Genomic DNA, 17478 nt, shown 5'->3' on the forward strand with positions numbered 1-17478 from the left:
TTCTGAAACTCTGTTCCCCGTCTGTAAAATGGGAACACTGTTCCCACTGTGAAACTTAGAAATACACATGCCATGTGCCTGGCAAATGACAGGTGCTCAATAAAGGATACTGAATTCTATAGTTATGAAGTTCAATGTTTTTCTGTTTCTGCTAAGAAATATAATTAACATAAAGTTAAAAATAAATTCCATTTGGCTTTTTTTTTTTTTTTTTTTTTGTGGTACGCGGGCCTCTCACTGCTGTGGCCTCTCCCGTTGCGGAGCACAGGCTCCGGACGCTCAGGCTCAGCAGCCATGGCTCATGGGCCCAGCCGCTCCGCGGCATGTGAGATCCTCCCGGACCGGGGCACGAACCCGTGTCCCCCGCATCGGCAGGCGGACTCTCAACCACTGCGCCACCAGGGAAGCCCCATCTGTTATTTTTAAGGAAGGAATTAAGATTTGCAGGTAAAATGGATGCCGATCCTGATCCTGATTTTTTCTAAGGTTTTAAGTATACAACTCCTTTATAGGCCAAGTAGACCAATCTATTCTATAATTTGTTTGATCCGTTTGGTCTTGTCAATTCAATCAAACAAGTGATCAGTATGTTAGTATCTGCCCTATGGAACTGTCTGGACTGAATTAATTCTCCTTTTCATTATGTGTAAACAAGACCAAGTGGGTCTTTTTTTTCATGCAATTATATAGTGGATTTCTTTGATGAAAATAATATTTGCTACAGCATATAGCGTCTTCCATCTACCACACTTAGCTCTAAGAATTTTATGGATCTGAACTCATTTAACTTCGACCCTAACTGTAGTTGCTGTAACCAACCCCACTTCACCCAGAGTTAGTATGTGGTGGATGGAGGGGGGATTTCAACCCAGGGAGTCGACAGTCCTAACCACTACCCTACAATGCCTCTCAACACCTTAAATCACTGCTTTCGTAAACCAAGATATCCAGTCAGAACTGGCCAAGCAGACTGACAGAATATGAGCTAGTACTCACAGGACAAACACTGTGTTAACCCAGAGGCTAGCCCCTCTCCTCTAGAAATCAAATGTAAATGAAGTTAAAAATACCTTATAGGGCTTCCCTGGTGGCGCAGTGGTTGAGAGTCCGCCTGCCGATGCAGGGGACGCGGGTTCGTGCCCCGGTCCGGGAAGATGCCACATGCCGCGGGGCGGCTGGGCCCGTGAGCCATGGCCGCTGAGCCTGAGCGTCCGGAGCCTGTGCTCCGCAACGGGAGAGGCCACAACAGTGAGAGGCCCGCGTACCGCAAAAAAAAAAAATAAAAAAAAGACCCTATAATTAAAATGTACTTTACTGGAAGTAAAAAGTTCAAGGTTTAAGGATAATACTCTATGTGGCTGAGTTTATATTTCTATGTAGGGACAACGTTTATCTTCCTGGTTCTGGTTACCTTTTCCTCAGTTTCTTTTGTAGACGCCTTCCTTTACCTGTCACATAAATGAGGGGTCCCCAACCCCCAACCAGTACTGGTCCGTGGCCTGTTAGGAACCAGGCCACACAGCGGGAGGTGCGTGGTGGGAGAGCGAGCAAAGCTTCCTCTGTATTTAGAGCCGCTCCCCATCCCTCGCATTACTGCCTGAGCCCCGCCTCCTGTCGGCATTATGGTGAGTTGTGTAATTATTTCATTATATATTACAATGTAATAATAATAGAAATAAAGTGCACAATAAGTGTAATGTGCTTGAATCATCCCCAAAACATCCCCCGCCCTGGTCCGTGGAAAAATTATCTTCCTCGAAACCAGTCCCTGGTGCCAAAAAGGCTGGGGACGCTGACATAAATATTTACTGAGATTTGGGCTTTGACATCTTCTCACTTGCACAGGTTCTCCTTGGTTTCCACAGCTTCTACCACAACTTATAAGGGAAAGATTCCCAAGTGTCTACACCTCCGTCTCTCTCCCAAGCACCATGGAAGGGGAGACAACATTTCCAGTTGGCAGCCCGAAAGCAACCCCATGTGACCAAAACATTATTCAGCATCTACCACTTAGATGAGACATGTTCCTCCTTCTATTTTGATATCTGGAAAAAAGACAAGCCCATCTACTCAGGTATCAAGTCATACATCTCTCCAGTTGGCGAGATTTCTTGGACTCTTTCCTATCGGTTATTTTCTACCTGCCCCAACCCGATTATTACATTTGCCAGTTCTGCCTTCCAAATGTCCCCTCCAGTTCATCTCCATGAAGATGGTCTGCCTCTTTTTAGAGTTTCACCACCTTTCACCAATACCAACATCTACTGCTCTGTTTTCCTGTCTTATGTCCTGCTACCTCCAGTTTAATTATTAATGCTCCTGTTAGAAAGCCAGTCTTCTCACTGGCTTTCTAACAAAGCAAAACTTTAGTCGACTTTCAAGAAAGACTGGGAATTCCCTGGTGGTCCAGTGGTTAGGACTCCATGCTTCCACTGCAGGGGTCCCAGGTTTGATCCCCGGTCAGGGAACTAAGATCCCGCAAGTCACACAGCATGGCCGAAAAAAACCAAAAAACAAACAAAAAAAGATCAGTTCACATTATGATGAAAATCCTTAAAAATAGGCCATTTACCAATCACTAGCTATCTTGATACTTCCAAGTACCTTAATGACCAACTCTAAACAGGTAGGAACCGCTAGCTAGACCTGCATGGAGTGTGGCCCTAGTGGGAGAGACTGGCAGGTTATTAGCAAACTTGTCTGAGACCAGGTGTAATGACAGCAGCACAGGTTCTAGAGAAACCGGAGTCTGCATCACAGCTCCACTCCTTCCTTGTTCATTCCATGACAGTGGACAAGTGCTCTAACCTTCCAGGGGATTTACAGATGTGATTAAAATATGTAAAGCACTAGCAGAGCGGGGCACTGTGCCTGGGACCTGGCAGGTCCTCAGGAAATATCAGTTCTCTCTCACTGCTGGTCTCCATGTCTGTTCACAGCATTCCTTCCTCCTAACCATGCACCCCAGATGTCTTCAAAGTCTCCCCTTCCCCTGCCCTCACGTCCAAGCAGATGCCATGCCCTCCTGTCTCTACTGCTCCACTGTTTCCCACATGCTTTCCTCTCTGCCCACTGTGCTGCTGCCACAAGGAAACGTCCAAGTGTTCCAGGGTCACGGAGGAAAAAAATTCTACCTGCCCAGGGAAGGAGGGTGGTCAGAGAGCTTCACAGACAAGGTGACACTGAGGCAGTTTCCAAAAGTAAATAGGAGTTTACCAACTCAAGAAGTAAGAATGGAGGTGCCCAGGCAGGCCATTTCGGGTAGGTGCAAGAACATACAAGTGAACTCCATACAGCTGGGCATGTCTGGAGGCTGCTTCATTTGCGTGGGTGGGGAATGGGGGAAATTGGGACGGGGTCAGCAAATGAGGTTTGACGGATGAAAAGGAGTCAGATGAGAAGGGCCTTGCATGCCCAGCTTAGAAACGTGTCCCCAAATTCTCTGGCCATAACAGACAATGCCCATGGTGTTCTTTTGTTATTCTGCTTGTATCTTTATTATATGACTTTGTAGACCTGGCCTTCGTTGTGACTGTTCAATGCATCTTACCTAGTACACTTATGGAGAAGTTCATTGAAGATGGGGGTTCTGCCTCTTTCTGCCTTTTTCAAGAAAAATCTATAGTGCCTTAGACATGGAAAATGATCAATAAATATCTGTCTTGTTGAATCTGTCTATGAATAGGTCCTTTCAAATAAAAGACTACGTTTTACTAAGTATTTAAAATACGTTCCTAAAAAGATTATTTATACTATCATTATAAAAATGATGACAAAGGGCTGATAAAATAATACTTTTACTCCAACTTTTTCTGCATTATATAAATATTAAATTGGTTGAGTCTGAAGTAAAGAGATTATATAATTACAGCTGATTGTGACGATACATTAAATTATCCAAACTTTTTTGCCTTGAACCTACTGCTCATATTAATAACATATATCCACATCAATATCCAGGCATACACAATTTCAATTCAACAAATAATGATTGGGTCCTTACAATGTGTTAGTCACTGTATTCACTGGGGATATAACAATGAGGCCCCCTGTGGTAATTATGCAACAACTTGCTATATTTATGTTCAAAGTTAAAAAAATAGGAAACCTGAGATACACTGAGTTAAGTAGCTTGTCTAAGCTCACAAGCCAGTTAGGGGCCACAGGCAAATTTCTGTCACCTGACTTCAAATTTAGTGCTATTTCTATGATAGTTTCCTATTTCTTCACAGTTACCAATATGGAGCGTATCTGTGAGCTCTCTGGCCAAGATCCGCAAACAGCTTATTTGCAGAGGATTTTTACCTGAAAAACGTCAGTTTGTTCTTCAGTGATTCATTATCCTGGCATCGCTAAGCCCTATGCTTTATCTAACAATGAATCTAGACAGAGGGTCTGACGTGGAGCTTTATATGGAACGAGTTATTTAATTAATGAAGATAGATGTGAAAGTATAAGTAGCACCCCATCGCCTGAAGGTAAGATCTAGCAACCCCAAGACTTGTGAACAAAAGGCCACCAAGATGCACAGCTGTCACATAGCTCATGATTTTCTTTGTAGGATATCATCAAATCATTTCAGAATCTCATCCAATAAAATAAGATGTCAAATTAGAAGCAAGAAATATAGGAATAGCAATGAGAAGTAATGAGACAAGAAAGAAAGGGAAAAAGCATGGAATCCACAAGCATTTTGGACTGGGGTGTATGTGTGTGCGCGCGCGCACGCATAGTCATTATCTGATGTTAATTATAGCACGTGATATTAGTTACAAAGTCTTCATTCCTCAAGGGAAGGGCTAAATAATACATCATCTCTTTCATTTGTAAAGGTAGGGAAGGACATATTTTAGAGACGTTTAAATAAAAATTGGTTAAAATTTTTAAAGCATCCATGAGTTAACTTCCTTGATGTGTAAAATTCAGACATGAATTATTTTTGCTAAAGCCAGACATAAGAAACGTGGCTGCTCTATATTTACTAACTTTTAGAACTTTGGTGTATTGTTTTCATATGAATTCAAGTGATTATTAGACAAGATTGGCTAAATGAGCCTCAGATTTATTAGAGAGCAGGATACCAAGTTGAAATTTTCAAATTCAGATTCATCTGAAACAACATTTTTATAGGTCAAAACTACTTATTTAAAAATCTGGTTTTAAATCTTTATCTTGCCGTTTTCCTTGTTCATCATTAAATTATAATATTCTGCAGAGCAGTGATCATCACGCCCTGTCAAACGTACCACTAGAGGGTTCTAGCTGACTCTTCCTTGGACTCTCTTAGACTAGACCCAACATCTGGTTGTAGTGCGCCATCTAGTGGTTGTAAGAATCACTGGTGCCTGAGCGTTACTGGCTTGAATTGCATTTTAGAAAACACAATGGCATACATTTTTAGAAAGTAATAAGAATTCTAAACAGCAATATCAAACTCATAAAACCATTTTTTCTAAAATTCATATTTAGATCACTTAATAAGTAATGAAATTCTTAAAGTGAGGGAAACTCATTGTATTAATACATAGTAGTTATGTTTAGCACAGATTTAAATGACCTTTAATTTCAGTACACTGCATATTCATTTAAATACACTGCACACTGCTTCATGCAGAGGAAACATACAATTTAGACCAGTGAGTAGGAACAACGTACCTGCTGACAAAGGGGCGGATGCGATGACCGAGATATATTTTTTTCCTTCTATTGAAAGTGACTTAAACAACTTACTACAGACAGGTGTTAGTAGGCATTTAAAAATATTTGGTCAAACCTGTATGTTAGTATCTAAACTGCATATTTATGAAACGATAGTTAATTATTTTTAAAAGGTACTCTTCAGCATGTCTTTTTTTTTTTTTACTCTAAATTCCTTGTTAATATATAGGAAATGATCCTCTTTCACGCTCCTACAAATATGTTTAATTTACTGTACGTATAAGTCCTAAACAGATGACTGATCATGTACTAATAAAGCACAAAAGATCAAGTGTTAAAGGTAGAATTAACGTGACTTTCTCAAAGAAAGTGTCTTCTTGTCCCTTGCTCACCTCCCATCGCGTGTATAGTTCTCGTAAGTCATCTGTTATAATCCCAAACTTCACATTCATTATTACTGGTCACACACAAATAACTTACGCAATATGCCTGAAGCAAAGGTAAGGCTAAGAAGATATTTATTAAAATCAAACAAGTCAACCCGAATCCCTATAGAACTAGTGTTGATTTTACTTTGAACCCGAAGTTATGAAATCTTGCGTGTAATTATAAATCAGAAACCAGTATGGGCTCACTTTGAACCAGTGACAGCAAATCAAGCAAATTTCATTCTTTCTTTTTGAAAGTACTGTTATTTGACTGGTAGTTTAGGAGACTCTGCCTTGAGCAGAGTAAGTATTTCTCTGCTAAGTGGACGGATGAATTTGGCATATCTGGGTTTGGAGCAGGAATTTCACAAGGACTTTCGGATGCAGCTGTGAGATCAAGAAACATGGATTGGAGTAGGACAACTAAGTGGATTCTTAGCTATAAGTAAATAAATTAAGAACCACTTGGATGGAAGTCTCCAACATCACATCTCAGGGCTTTTTCCTTGAACCTGTTCTACTTAGTACTTGGAAAAATGGAGAAGCTGAAGGAGAAAGCTAAAAAAGTAAAAGCAAGGTGGGCAGGGAGCGCTCCAAAATCTTTTCAATTTATTAGAATAATGAGCCCAAGTCAATAAAATGGATGCAGTATAATTATTTCCCAGACTTGAAAGGGTATGTGCAGCCCCCATAGTAATGACTCTGTCCTGTATCTCCCACAAGAGGTCACCCAGCCTGGGGCAAAACACCTCAGTGATGGGAAACCCACTATTCCCAAGGGAGCCATCATCTGAGGGACAGGTTCAATAACAAATACAACACTGTGCGTTTAGGTTGAAAAGAAATCCGTTATAGGTACAGGGGATGGGAAGATCCAGTTTTCAGCAGTTTTTGATTTAGATGACCTAACAGAGTCAACTGCTAAAAGACTTATCATCATCTTTATGTCTATTAAGAGACGTCCATTAACAAGAGCTCTTCCCTCAATTTGTGGTGCGAAAACGTTAAAAGATACTGTGATATGTTGGCATATAGGAAAACGTGGCTGAGAGAACAGCGGGTGTCTAGTTTGGAGAGATGAAGATACCAGCCGTTCATGACAGTGCTGAGAAGAGCACCAGGGTGCCGGAAGTGAAATTTACACTGTGATGGCTCGAGCGATTCCCTTGGACAACGAGACAACGGGAGCCAAACAACGCCATCCGAGACAATTCAATGCTGTAAGAGACGAGGACTCCGCCCTCAGAAATGTCACCCAACTTGTCTTGCACAAGAAAAAGCTCTCTGTCACGCGAGGCATTTAAGGAGAGATGGGAAATAATACTTGACCGGGAGTCACACTCATACCAAGGAGGTAATGACACTGGTTATTGTGTGGATCAAATGAAAGAAAAAATATGTTAAGTGTGCAGAATACTGCATAGTATAGGGACTGGGTCTCTGTGAAAGATGACACCCAAGGATCCCTCTAACTAGGAAACCAACTAGACTTGGTGACATATAAGGTCCATTCGGACCCTAGGAGTCGATGATTTCATCTTATTAATAAGCCAAACTAATTACTTCTGCTTCAGCATTAAAGGTTTATATTGCTTTGAATTATAATGCACACATCACATCTCCCCCACTTTCACAATCTATATTAAAACCTATAAGATGCAATCCTATCATGCCATAACATTCAATTCTTTAATAGTACCCCATTAAAACTTTTCCTCTCTTTCACTGTTCATCACTTGCATAAATGAAATAGAGGGTACCTATGTGAAAATGGGGATAATAAGTATTTTGGAAAGTTCAAGGAAAACAGAAGTAACTCAAAATATACAAGGATTCACTGAAGAAAGGTCATTCTTTTTTTCCTTTAACTGAAATGCTCCCATAAGAAGTCAGTAATATGAGCTGATCATACTTAGTCCTCTGATTTGTGTTCACTGTCTACTGATAGATGAAACATGCTTATTCAACTTTCATGTCTCTATATGCATTCTTGGCCTTAATGAGAAAATCGAAGACACAGTATTCTATATAAAATAGATAACCAACAAGGACCTACTATATAGCAAGGGAACTATACTCAATATTTTGTAATAACCTTTAAGGGAAAAGAATCTGAAAAAAAAAAAGGTATATGTGTATGTCAAACAGAATCACTTTGCTGTACACCTGAAACTAACACAACATTATAAATCAACTAACTTCAATAAAAACTTAACTTGAATACTAAATGACTTAATTTTTCAGATCCAAAAAAAAAAAAAAGAAAGAAAGAAAATTGATTCAAAAATAATGCCGACGCAACGGGAGAGGCCACAACAGTGAGAGGCCCGCGTACCGAAAAAAAAAAAAAAAAGAAATAGTGCCGAAGAAATAGATGAAAACCTCTCCTGGGAAAGCTCTGGATCAATGGAGAGGAAAGAATTTGGAATTATGTAGAAAAGGGATGAGGACAGGGGATAGGGAGGAAAGATGGAAGCGACAGTTTTCACACTGCGTTGAATTCCCTTAGAAACGGTAATAGTATTAATGTATTATATAAGCAGAGGTAAACTTCAGATTCTATAAAGCTTTTCTGACTTCAGGCAAGCATCCCATGCTATAACTTCATCACACACACAAAAAGATGTCCCATCTTAACGATCAGAGTGATGAAAGTCTCTGTAAAGCAGCTTTCAAATAATCTGATATAAGCACATGACTCAATAAATGGCAAAGAATGACGATTTCAATGATTTTGCTACCTCAGCTGAGAAACAGTTTATACAGTGTGGTCGTCTCAATGTATCTGAGATGGGAGCACGATTTACGCAGCCCCACAGGAGTCTGTTACACGTGAAGCTCCCAGATAGAGGCAGGTGCTGGAGGCTGACTCCTGTCGAGGGTAGTTACTGGCTCTATAGCACGTTGCTACCAGGAATGAGTGTGAATGAATTTCTCTCTTCTCTCTGTTTCTTTGAGGTTCACACATTCCAGTCACCAGTCACTTTTCTGACCAAAAAGTTCTGTAATTGGGGGTCTCTCCTTCCACCTTTGGTCTCTTCCCAGAGCCCCCCATTGATGGTACCCAATGGGATCCAGAAGCCAAGGAAGCCAGGGGATGCCAGGTGAGGGACACACAGGGTAGAGGATTGATGGGGTGGGTAGGGAGCTAAGTGAAGAGTCACTGGCTTCTTTCCTGGGTAGGTGCATGGGTGAATGGATGGTGACAAAGTCAGCGGATCACTTGTGATCTCAATTTCCTTCTTTGCAAACTGTGAATACAAAAAATCCTCTCCTTATACAAAAAAATACCAGTGAGAATCAAATGGAATCATGTGGAAGTATTGCTTTAAACTCCCCACAGTGCTATGTATATGTCAATCTTATTTCATTTTTTGGGGGGGGGGTTATCTGTTTGGTTATTTGGGGGATGAGATCAAGGGGAGAAAAACATGATCTAAGTGGTGGTGAAAACGATAACTTTAAGAGAATGATTTTGTTCAGCTTGTTTGGTTGGTATGTTATGTGGACATTTTAAAACCTAATAACTAGACAACGATTAAGTGGCAACGCTGATTATGAAAAAGACTAGACCACCGTGTTCGTACTATTATTTTAAAAGTCCTTAAGACACAAAAGAAATACTTCTTTGCTTGCGAAACTTCACGAAGACTTAGGCCTTTTTTCAACTGAGAGAGGGAATGTACTCCACTCGGAAAGGAACATATGATGCACATGTGAGGGGTGAGCACAGAACATTCCAGCACACTCATGGCTCCAAAGCCAAGCAGCTGGCCCTTTCTGGACTCTCAGCGACCCTCAGGTGAGACGCCCTGCAGAGCTGTACCTGTATGTGTCCTTCGATGAGCCTTCAGGTGAGAACTTTTTGTGTACACTTTGTTGCATCCCTCAAAATCACATCTGTGGATACGCCGTTTTCTGGAGTCTGGGGATTCAGACCTTCTCTGGCGTCTTGTGCTCTCAATACTAAATGGTGAGATTGAACTGGAAAAAGAAAAAGATTTAAATGGTGAGCAATACAGCACTCTGTTTGGTTCCATTGCCATGACACCTGAGGCGCATAGCCTGCAGCTTCATACAGACTCAAGGTCCCATGTCCACATTTCCCGCTGTCACCTTCTGGGACACATTTCATTTCTTAACCTTGAAGGCAGGCAGCTAGACCTATTTTTGAGGAAACACTCTTAGGGAGAGAAAGACATGCTTAAAATAACAACAAAATGACAAGAACAAAAACTAAATGAAAGCAGTGGTGAGTGAGTAGATCCCCATCATCAAAAGAAATAATCTGGTGGTGTTAAAACTATCCCTCAAAGTTTTGAACTTGTGAAGACACTTACAGAGCATATTTTAGGAAGACCTGCCATAGACAAATGACAAAATGAATGCATTTAATAAGTAACACGAGGGTCTGAATTGCATGTGACAACATATACAATCGTGTAAAATCACAACGTAATTTCAAAACAAGTAAGGTCGGGTTGAAAGAAATGACATCAGTACATCAGTAACATGACTCATGACAAGCTATTTCAGCTCTGTAAAATGCACCTGACATTTGACTTTTCTCGTTGGTGGTTTTTCACGGTGAGGAATAAAGTTCACTGTATTGAAAGATTAGCTGTACCACATTATGAAAAAAAGTTTTAACCATGAAATTTGGCCCTGCCTTTTACATTGTTTAACCTTAATGCCACAGTAGAAAAACAGGATTAGTTTGTAATGTCAGGTAACTGATTAACATGTACTTCTTCCAACCTTAATGTCTTTTGATTGAGATAGAAATGAAGAGCATGACTCATCTTCTTTAGTTATTCATGAAGTTCTTGAAAATTACAGTGAAATACACTACAAAAAAGAAATCACCCATATTCCTACTATAAAAAATTTACCACTATTAATACTTTGACATTACTTTCTTCCAGGTTTTCCATGCTTTGATGCTTTTTTAAATTCCTTTCTATTAATAAATCAATCCTTGAAAAACCTGAACTCAACAGATAAAGATACCCCTCCCCCCTTCTATCATTATCCTGGTCCCTTCTCCTCTCAGGGAAAACCTCTATCATCAGCTTTCTTTAAATTCTTCCAATTCTTTTAAATCATGCTTACTGATATATATCTGCATTCATGGAAACTCATTATATCGTTTGGTGTTTTTTAAGAGACAAATAAATAATATGCTGTTCACATCATTCTGCAAAGTGTTCTACACTTGACTTTTGTTCACTTGACACGGAGGATCTGAGATCTGTTCATATGGATACACTGTATTGTTTATTTGAAATGCGATATACCACAGTTCATTGATTCTAAGATGAATATTTTAATATTTTAATGTCTCTAAAAGCAGGATGCTTCTGACATTTGACAGCTTGTCATAGGTTGACAGACTTTTTTTTCTTTCTTAGTGGTATATAAAGTAATGGTGTATTTTACAATAGATGGTGTTTTAACCTAGATCAGGAGTTGGTAAATTGTTTCTGTAAAGGGCTAGATAGTGAATATTTTATTTTGACTGAGAGTCATACAGTCTATGTTGTAACAAATCAACCCCGCAATTGTAGCATGAAAGTAACTATAGATAAATATATAAACAAATGAGTATGGCTATGTTCTGATAAAACTTTATTTACAAAACAAATAGTGGGCTGTAATTGATCCACGGGCTGTAGTTGCTTGATACTTGACTCAGATGAAATACGGGAGTAGTCCAAAGAATATCATCTCAGCATTTTAAAATCCCTTTCCTAGGTGATGGACATATAAATTATTTCTAATATTTCACTATAGCATTGCTCCAGTGAACTTGTTTTGAATGTCTCCTTCCATGTACTTGCCTTTTAGGTTTTCAGTGCATCTTTTCACTTGTACAAATAACAGATTCAGTAGCCAAAGCTTCATATTATTAGATAAGATCAAATATAAATGATGTTTATCTACTAGTATCTTAAACAGTTTTGTGCAAGGTTTCTAGTAGTTGAAGGAAAGAACATATGGGAGAGCTAAGCCACTTTTTCAGCCTTCTTATCACTCAATACGGATTTGTGATTTTCCACACCATTGACTCAGTTGTAGGGATTGGAGCCTATTGTGAAAAGAGTCAAAATAGTGTGACAGGTGTGCCCATGAGAGAACAGCTTTGGTCACTCCCAACAAGGTATGTGCTGGCATAGGCTGTGATTTTTGCAAATAATTAAGACTGTATGTGTGTGTGATAAGAGGGCAACAGTCATTCACTTCTTGAATATCTAGTCATAAAAACAAATATGGATCTTGTCACTGGGGGTCCTCAAAAATAGAAACTTTCACGTTGTGGTATGTTTGACATCTTTCAAATTGAGAATATGATATGGTATTTCTTCCCTTCAAATTATAACTTAAAGTCTATAATAAGAACCCTCTGTTTTGTACAATAATTTCTACACACTAGTATGCAGAAGTCTAAATGTAACTAAGCATAATCACACACACATATTGTTTGCCCATAGTTGACTTTAGCTATTTATCTTGCTATGTATACATGTATACAGAGAAAAGTGAAAAATAAATCTGAAATAAAAAACTGAGTAACTACTAAGTAGGTCTTTAAGGGACTGAAGTAATGCTGCTATATAGTCAATCAACTACTGAACTATATGGCAGGCAGAGAAGGGGAAGCAAGGGCTATAGAATGGTATAAAATTACTGCACTCAGATTTCTGAATTTACATTAAATGAAGACAGGTTAGGTGGACAGCCTTAATGTTCTACAAAACTTCATACCCTGGTTTTCCTCAATTTAAAGTGAAATATTTTTGGACACTATGAAGAACAACCACCTAAAGGTATATGTGTAAAGATGATGATGACGATAAAAATAATTTTTAAAAAGGTATGTGCAATGAATAGCTGGACCCAGCAAAAACTAGCTTTAACATGATATTCAGTGGGTAAAATTTTCCCTGGTTCCCCTTTTTAAATGGTAGAGACAACCTCAGAAGACATCAAAGAACCTTAGGCTAGCCTGTACCTTTCAGAACTTATTTGATCTCTTTGTGGAAAGGCAGGAAGGTAAGTGGGGCTGAAGTGAAAAAGAATGAAAAGTGCAGAAGAGCTTAAAGAACACAGGAAGAGGAGAGGACAACCCAACTCCACAGAGGACTGCTGCTGTACTGGGGCCCACGGCATGATCCTACAGTTAGGGGGCACTGTAGGTGGAAGACAATTGTGGGTTGGGTGTTTGGCCACGCCAAGTCCATGGCAGAAAATCTGATAGTCACGGTGCTGGTACCAAGTATTTTTGTGTCTCTGGAGCCTAGAACATTGTGGGCATATAAGAAATGTTTGCTAACTAGAATGAACGAATAGATGGATGAATGGAAGAGTGTATTAAGTCAGGTATTCCTAATTTTTAATTTAATATAATCAACTAATTAATGAATCTTTAATTGGTTAATTAATCCTTACCAGGATCCTTTGACTGCAAATCTTCCAATAATGGTCACTCAATTCCTCACTCTTACTCTCATTTCCCTAAATTTCATGTTTTAAATGCTATAGTATACAAAGTGGCTACTGAATATCTGGGATTCTGGGTAACCATTAAAACCACATGTACATATAAGTGCCTTGGTTCTTTGCTCTAAGTTCAAGAGAATGGCATTCTAAAGCACGGCTTACAATTAAAATTCTCAGTGGGAGACTGCTGAGATCCCTCTGAACACGTATAAGATGCTGGTGAATGAAAGAAAAAGCTTCCCTTTGATCCTAGGCAAGCACTAGGTGAGTGCAAAAGGGTGAAGGAATGATTCTAACTCATCCCGTCCCGTCTCACCTTGGGGCTCAAAAGCACGGTATTTGGTAACAGAACAGCTATAATTACATGTTGGGTGTTTCTATCCTGCCCTTCCTATGCTTTCTGAAAGCCATGTGCCCTTCGTTTCCAAAGCACTTCAGGTATCCTCAAATGCACACACACTGACTTGTGTGCTTCAAAAGTTGGCCTTGTTCTGAAGAATGGAAATGCGCAAGAAACTACTGCCTGTGCCAGCAGAGGATTCTTCCAATAATCCTTGGTAATAAGCCCGGTATGATGAAAATGGTCAGGGTAAAAGAGTTGCTAGTGTGTTCCCAGACACTGCACTAATAAACATACCCGTGCAGTTCAAAAGAACAATAACTAAAGGCCCACTCCCTTCCCCAGAAGGTTCCACCATTTAGAAAAGTGAACGAATGCCCGAGGGGGCCTCACGGGCACTGCGTTGTGATAATTAGACGTAGAGAAAACAAATGAGTGCATCACGCCTTCAGTTACACAACAGTCCCACTTGGAATGGCAAGTTAAATTAGAATTAAACCCAGAGAGGCTCGAAAAGTCATATCCGGGAACAGCTCTATTTAAATAGAAGGCACCACACCACTGCCATGAAAGAAATGAAGGTTAACCGTAATCAACATGCAATAAAAGGCCATTTGTCACGTGTGACCTGAGTGTGATGAGACGCCCTTCACTGAAATTGGAGTTTCTATAGGAGTTAGAAAAAAGAAGCCAGGACATTCGTTTAAGGCTGGAAGGGAGGACACACACATCCTAAATTTTAAAACAAGAGCAGAAAAAAGAGGGATAGAAGGTGCTTCAGCAAATTCACATATATCATCTCAACAGAACGCCAAGGAGTATGGCTGAGGATAACCACGATGGCAGACATTTACAGAATGCTTACCATGTTCCAGGCACCGCTCTAAATGCCTTACGCTTTTTCTTAAGCTTCAAAGCAACTCTCTGTACTATTATTAGTACCTCTAGTTTACAGATGAGGAAACTGAGGCAAAGAGAGGTTAAGACCGAGGCCAAAACAAAGTTGGTGACCACACCAGAATTTGAACCCAAGTGGCTGATTGACTCCAGAACCCAATCCTAGTTAATATGTTCTACTGACTCAGGTAAACAGGAATATAAACCAGCACATAACACACTATGAAAAAGCAACAAAATAATCTGTAACATTTAAACTACCCCTCTAATCCTATTATAGAAAACAACAGCACATAAAAGCATTCTTAAACGTAGCCTGCTATAATGTACTTTTCTCTTGAGAATTTTAAGGTAAACTGTTTTATTTGTAGAGGTACTCAGTATTACTATTAATCTACCTTAAAAAATACTGTCTTCAGGTTGTTGTAAAATACATATTTCTTTCCAGGGACATGTTTTTAGAAGACTGAGTTTGGCAGTGGTACGCGATTAAGTCTTCCTTGACCATCAAGACCACAGAACTAGTTCCTTCCCTGCCATTTTAGTTTATTTACAATTGTACCAAAAAGCATTTAGAGTTGGTTGCATGACACAGTTACCTTAAGGGAAGGGGGAACATTCAGTTTTAAGAGTATATTTTGTACTGTTTTCCAAAGTTTGCTTTAAAATCGTTTTCAACAGACGATAAATATCACCTATGGGAATTCTGAATCAGCTTCTGCCACAGAAGAGACGGAAGCAAGAACTACTTCCTTGTTAGTAAATCAAACACCACGCTGAGAATGAAATATCGAGGCCACACCATCAAAAAATCTAGAAACAATAAATGCTGGAGAGGGTGTGGAGAAAAGGGAACCTTCCTGCACTGGTGGTGGGAAGTTAAATTGATACAACCACTATGGAGAACAGTATGGAGGTTCCTTAAAAAACTAAAATTAGAACTACCATATGACCAAGCAATCCCACTACTGGGCATATACCCAGAGAAAACCATAATTCAAAAAGACACATGCACCCCAATGTTCATTGCGGCACTATTTACAATAGCCAGGACATGGAAGCAACCTAAATGTCCATCGACAGATGAATGGATAAAGAAGATGTGGCATATATACACAATGGAATACTACTCAGCCATAAAAACGAATGAAATTGAGTTATTTGTAACGAGGTGGATGGACCTAGAGTCTGTCATACAGAGTGAAGTAAGTCAGAAAGAGAAAAACAAATACCATATGCTAATGCATATATATGGCATCTAAAAAAAGGGTACTGATGAACCTAGTGGCAGGGCAGAAATAAAGACGCAGACGTAGAGAACGGACTTGAGGACGCAGCGGGGGACGGGGAAGCTGGGACGAAGTGAGAGAGTAGCATTGACATATATACACTTCCAAATTAAAATGGATGGCTAGTGGGAACCTGCTGCATAGCACAGGGAGATCAGCTCAGTGCTTTGTGACCACCTAGAGGGGTGGGATAGGGAGGGTGGGAGGGAGGCTCAAGAGGGAGGGGATATGGGGATATATGTATACATATAGCTGATTCACTTTGTTGTACAGCAGAAACTAACACAACATTGTAAAGCAGTTATACTCCAATAAATATACAAAAAAAAAATATCGAGGTCACATGCCAAAAAAAGAATTGATGAGAATTTCAGTTAAACCGGAGTTACATAAATCATTGTAATTGAGATTCTATTCACGTGGACAAGCCAGACATTTGTGGGTTTTTTGCAGGCTTTCTCTTAGCCAGCAGATGGCTCTCAGAAGCAGGAATCTTTATACTTCTCTTCCATACTATCACAGGCTCTATCTAGCTTCTATCAAACCATGTCAGTGCCTTTTCTATGACGTGAATTGGGGAAAAGGCGTTAGATGCATTCATCCTCCAGTCCCCAGAAGCTACATTCCAAGGCAGCACAGATTCACTGATTCACAGATTCACCTCTTTCATTCCAGCCCGTAGTTTCCTACAGAAAACTACTTTCGAGCAGACTTGAAATTGTAAGATTAGTAGTTGCCAATCTCTCCAGAAGCTGTGACTAAAACATTATACACCACTTTACATTGAAATCTGGATTCAATAAAAATAAATCCATTTCACAAAATGTGTAAATCAAGAGTAATACATTTGCTGAAACATGTCCCAAAGCTCAATCCTGGCATACATTCCACTAGAATTTGACACTTTTTCATATGAACAGAATGTGTCAAAGTGTATTTCTAATTATTATTCTAATATATGAAATCTCCTACTAATTAAAATATAATGGGTTTACCAACGAAGTTTTTTTAGGTGGGTCTGCAGATAGATTCATAGTATATCATGATTTTCCTTAAAAATAGCAGCTGCTACTAAGTATTTTTCACTACTATCTAGAACCATTAAAATACTCAGAACTGTTACAGGCTCTGTTACAGATCTCAGAATCTCCTGATTCATCATATTTTAGCAAGTAAGTAAAATCATAAGCTGTGTAAGCAAAAAGTAAAATAGATAAACAGACAAAAATGAATCATTAATGGCATTTGCTGTGATTGCTTATACTATCAAACTTTTATGATGAATTGATATTACAAATTGAGAGAGGATTATCTGTTAACAAAACAGATCCATTTCAGATAGGCACTATCTATTCAAAACTTTCTT

At 39.4% G+C, this 17478-nt stretch overlaps 1 protein-coding gene across 5 annotated transcripts in view; it reads right to left on the reverse strand.

Annotated features, from left to right (window-relative positions):
- Positions 1-17478, reverse strand: part of KLF12 (KLF transcription factor 12) — a 452101-nt gene that overhangs the window by 18036 nt on the left and 416587 nt on the right. For all 5 annotated transcript variants that reach the window (XM_079903472.1, XM_079903469.1, XM_079903470.1 and 2 more), the window contains one exon: positions 9913-10070. In XM_079903472.1, coding sequence (XP_079759598.1) covers positions 9913-10070 — 158 coding nt within the window. The remainder of the gene's footprint in view (positions 1-9912; positions 10071-17478) is intronic.

Source organism: Stenella coeruleoalba (genome assembly GCF_951394435.1).
Source record: "Stenella coeruleoalba genome assembly, chromosome: 18".
Classification (NCBI taxonomy): domain Eukaryota; kingdom Metazoa; phylum Chordata; class Mammalia; order Artiodactyla; family Delphinidae; genus Stenella; species Stenella coeruleoalba.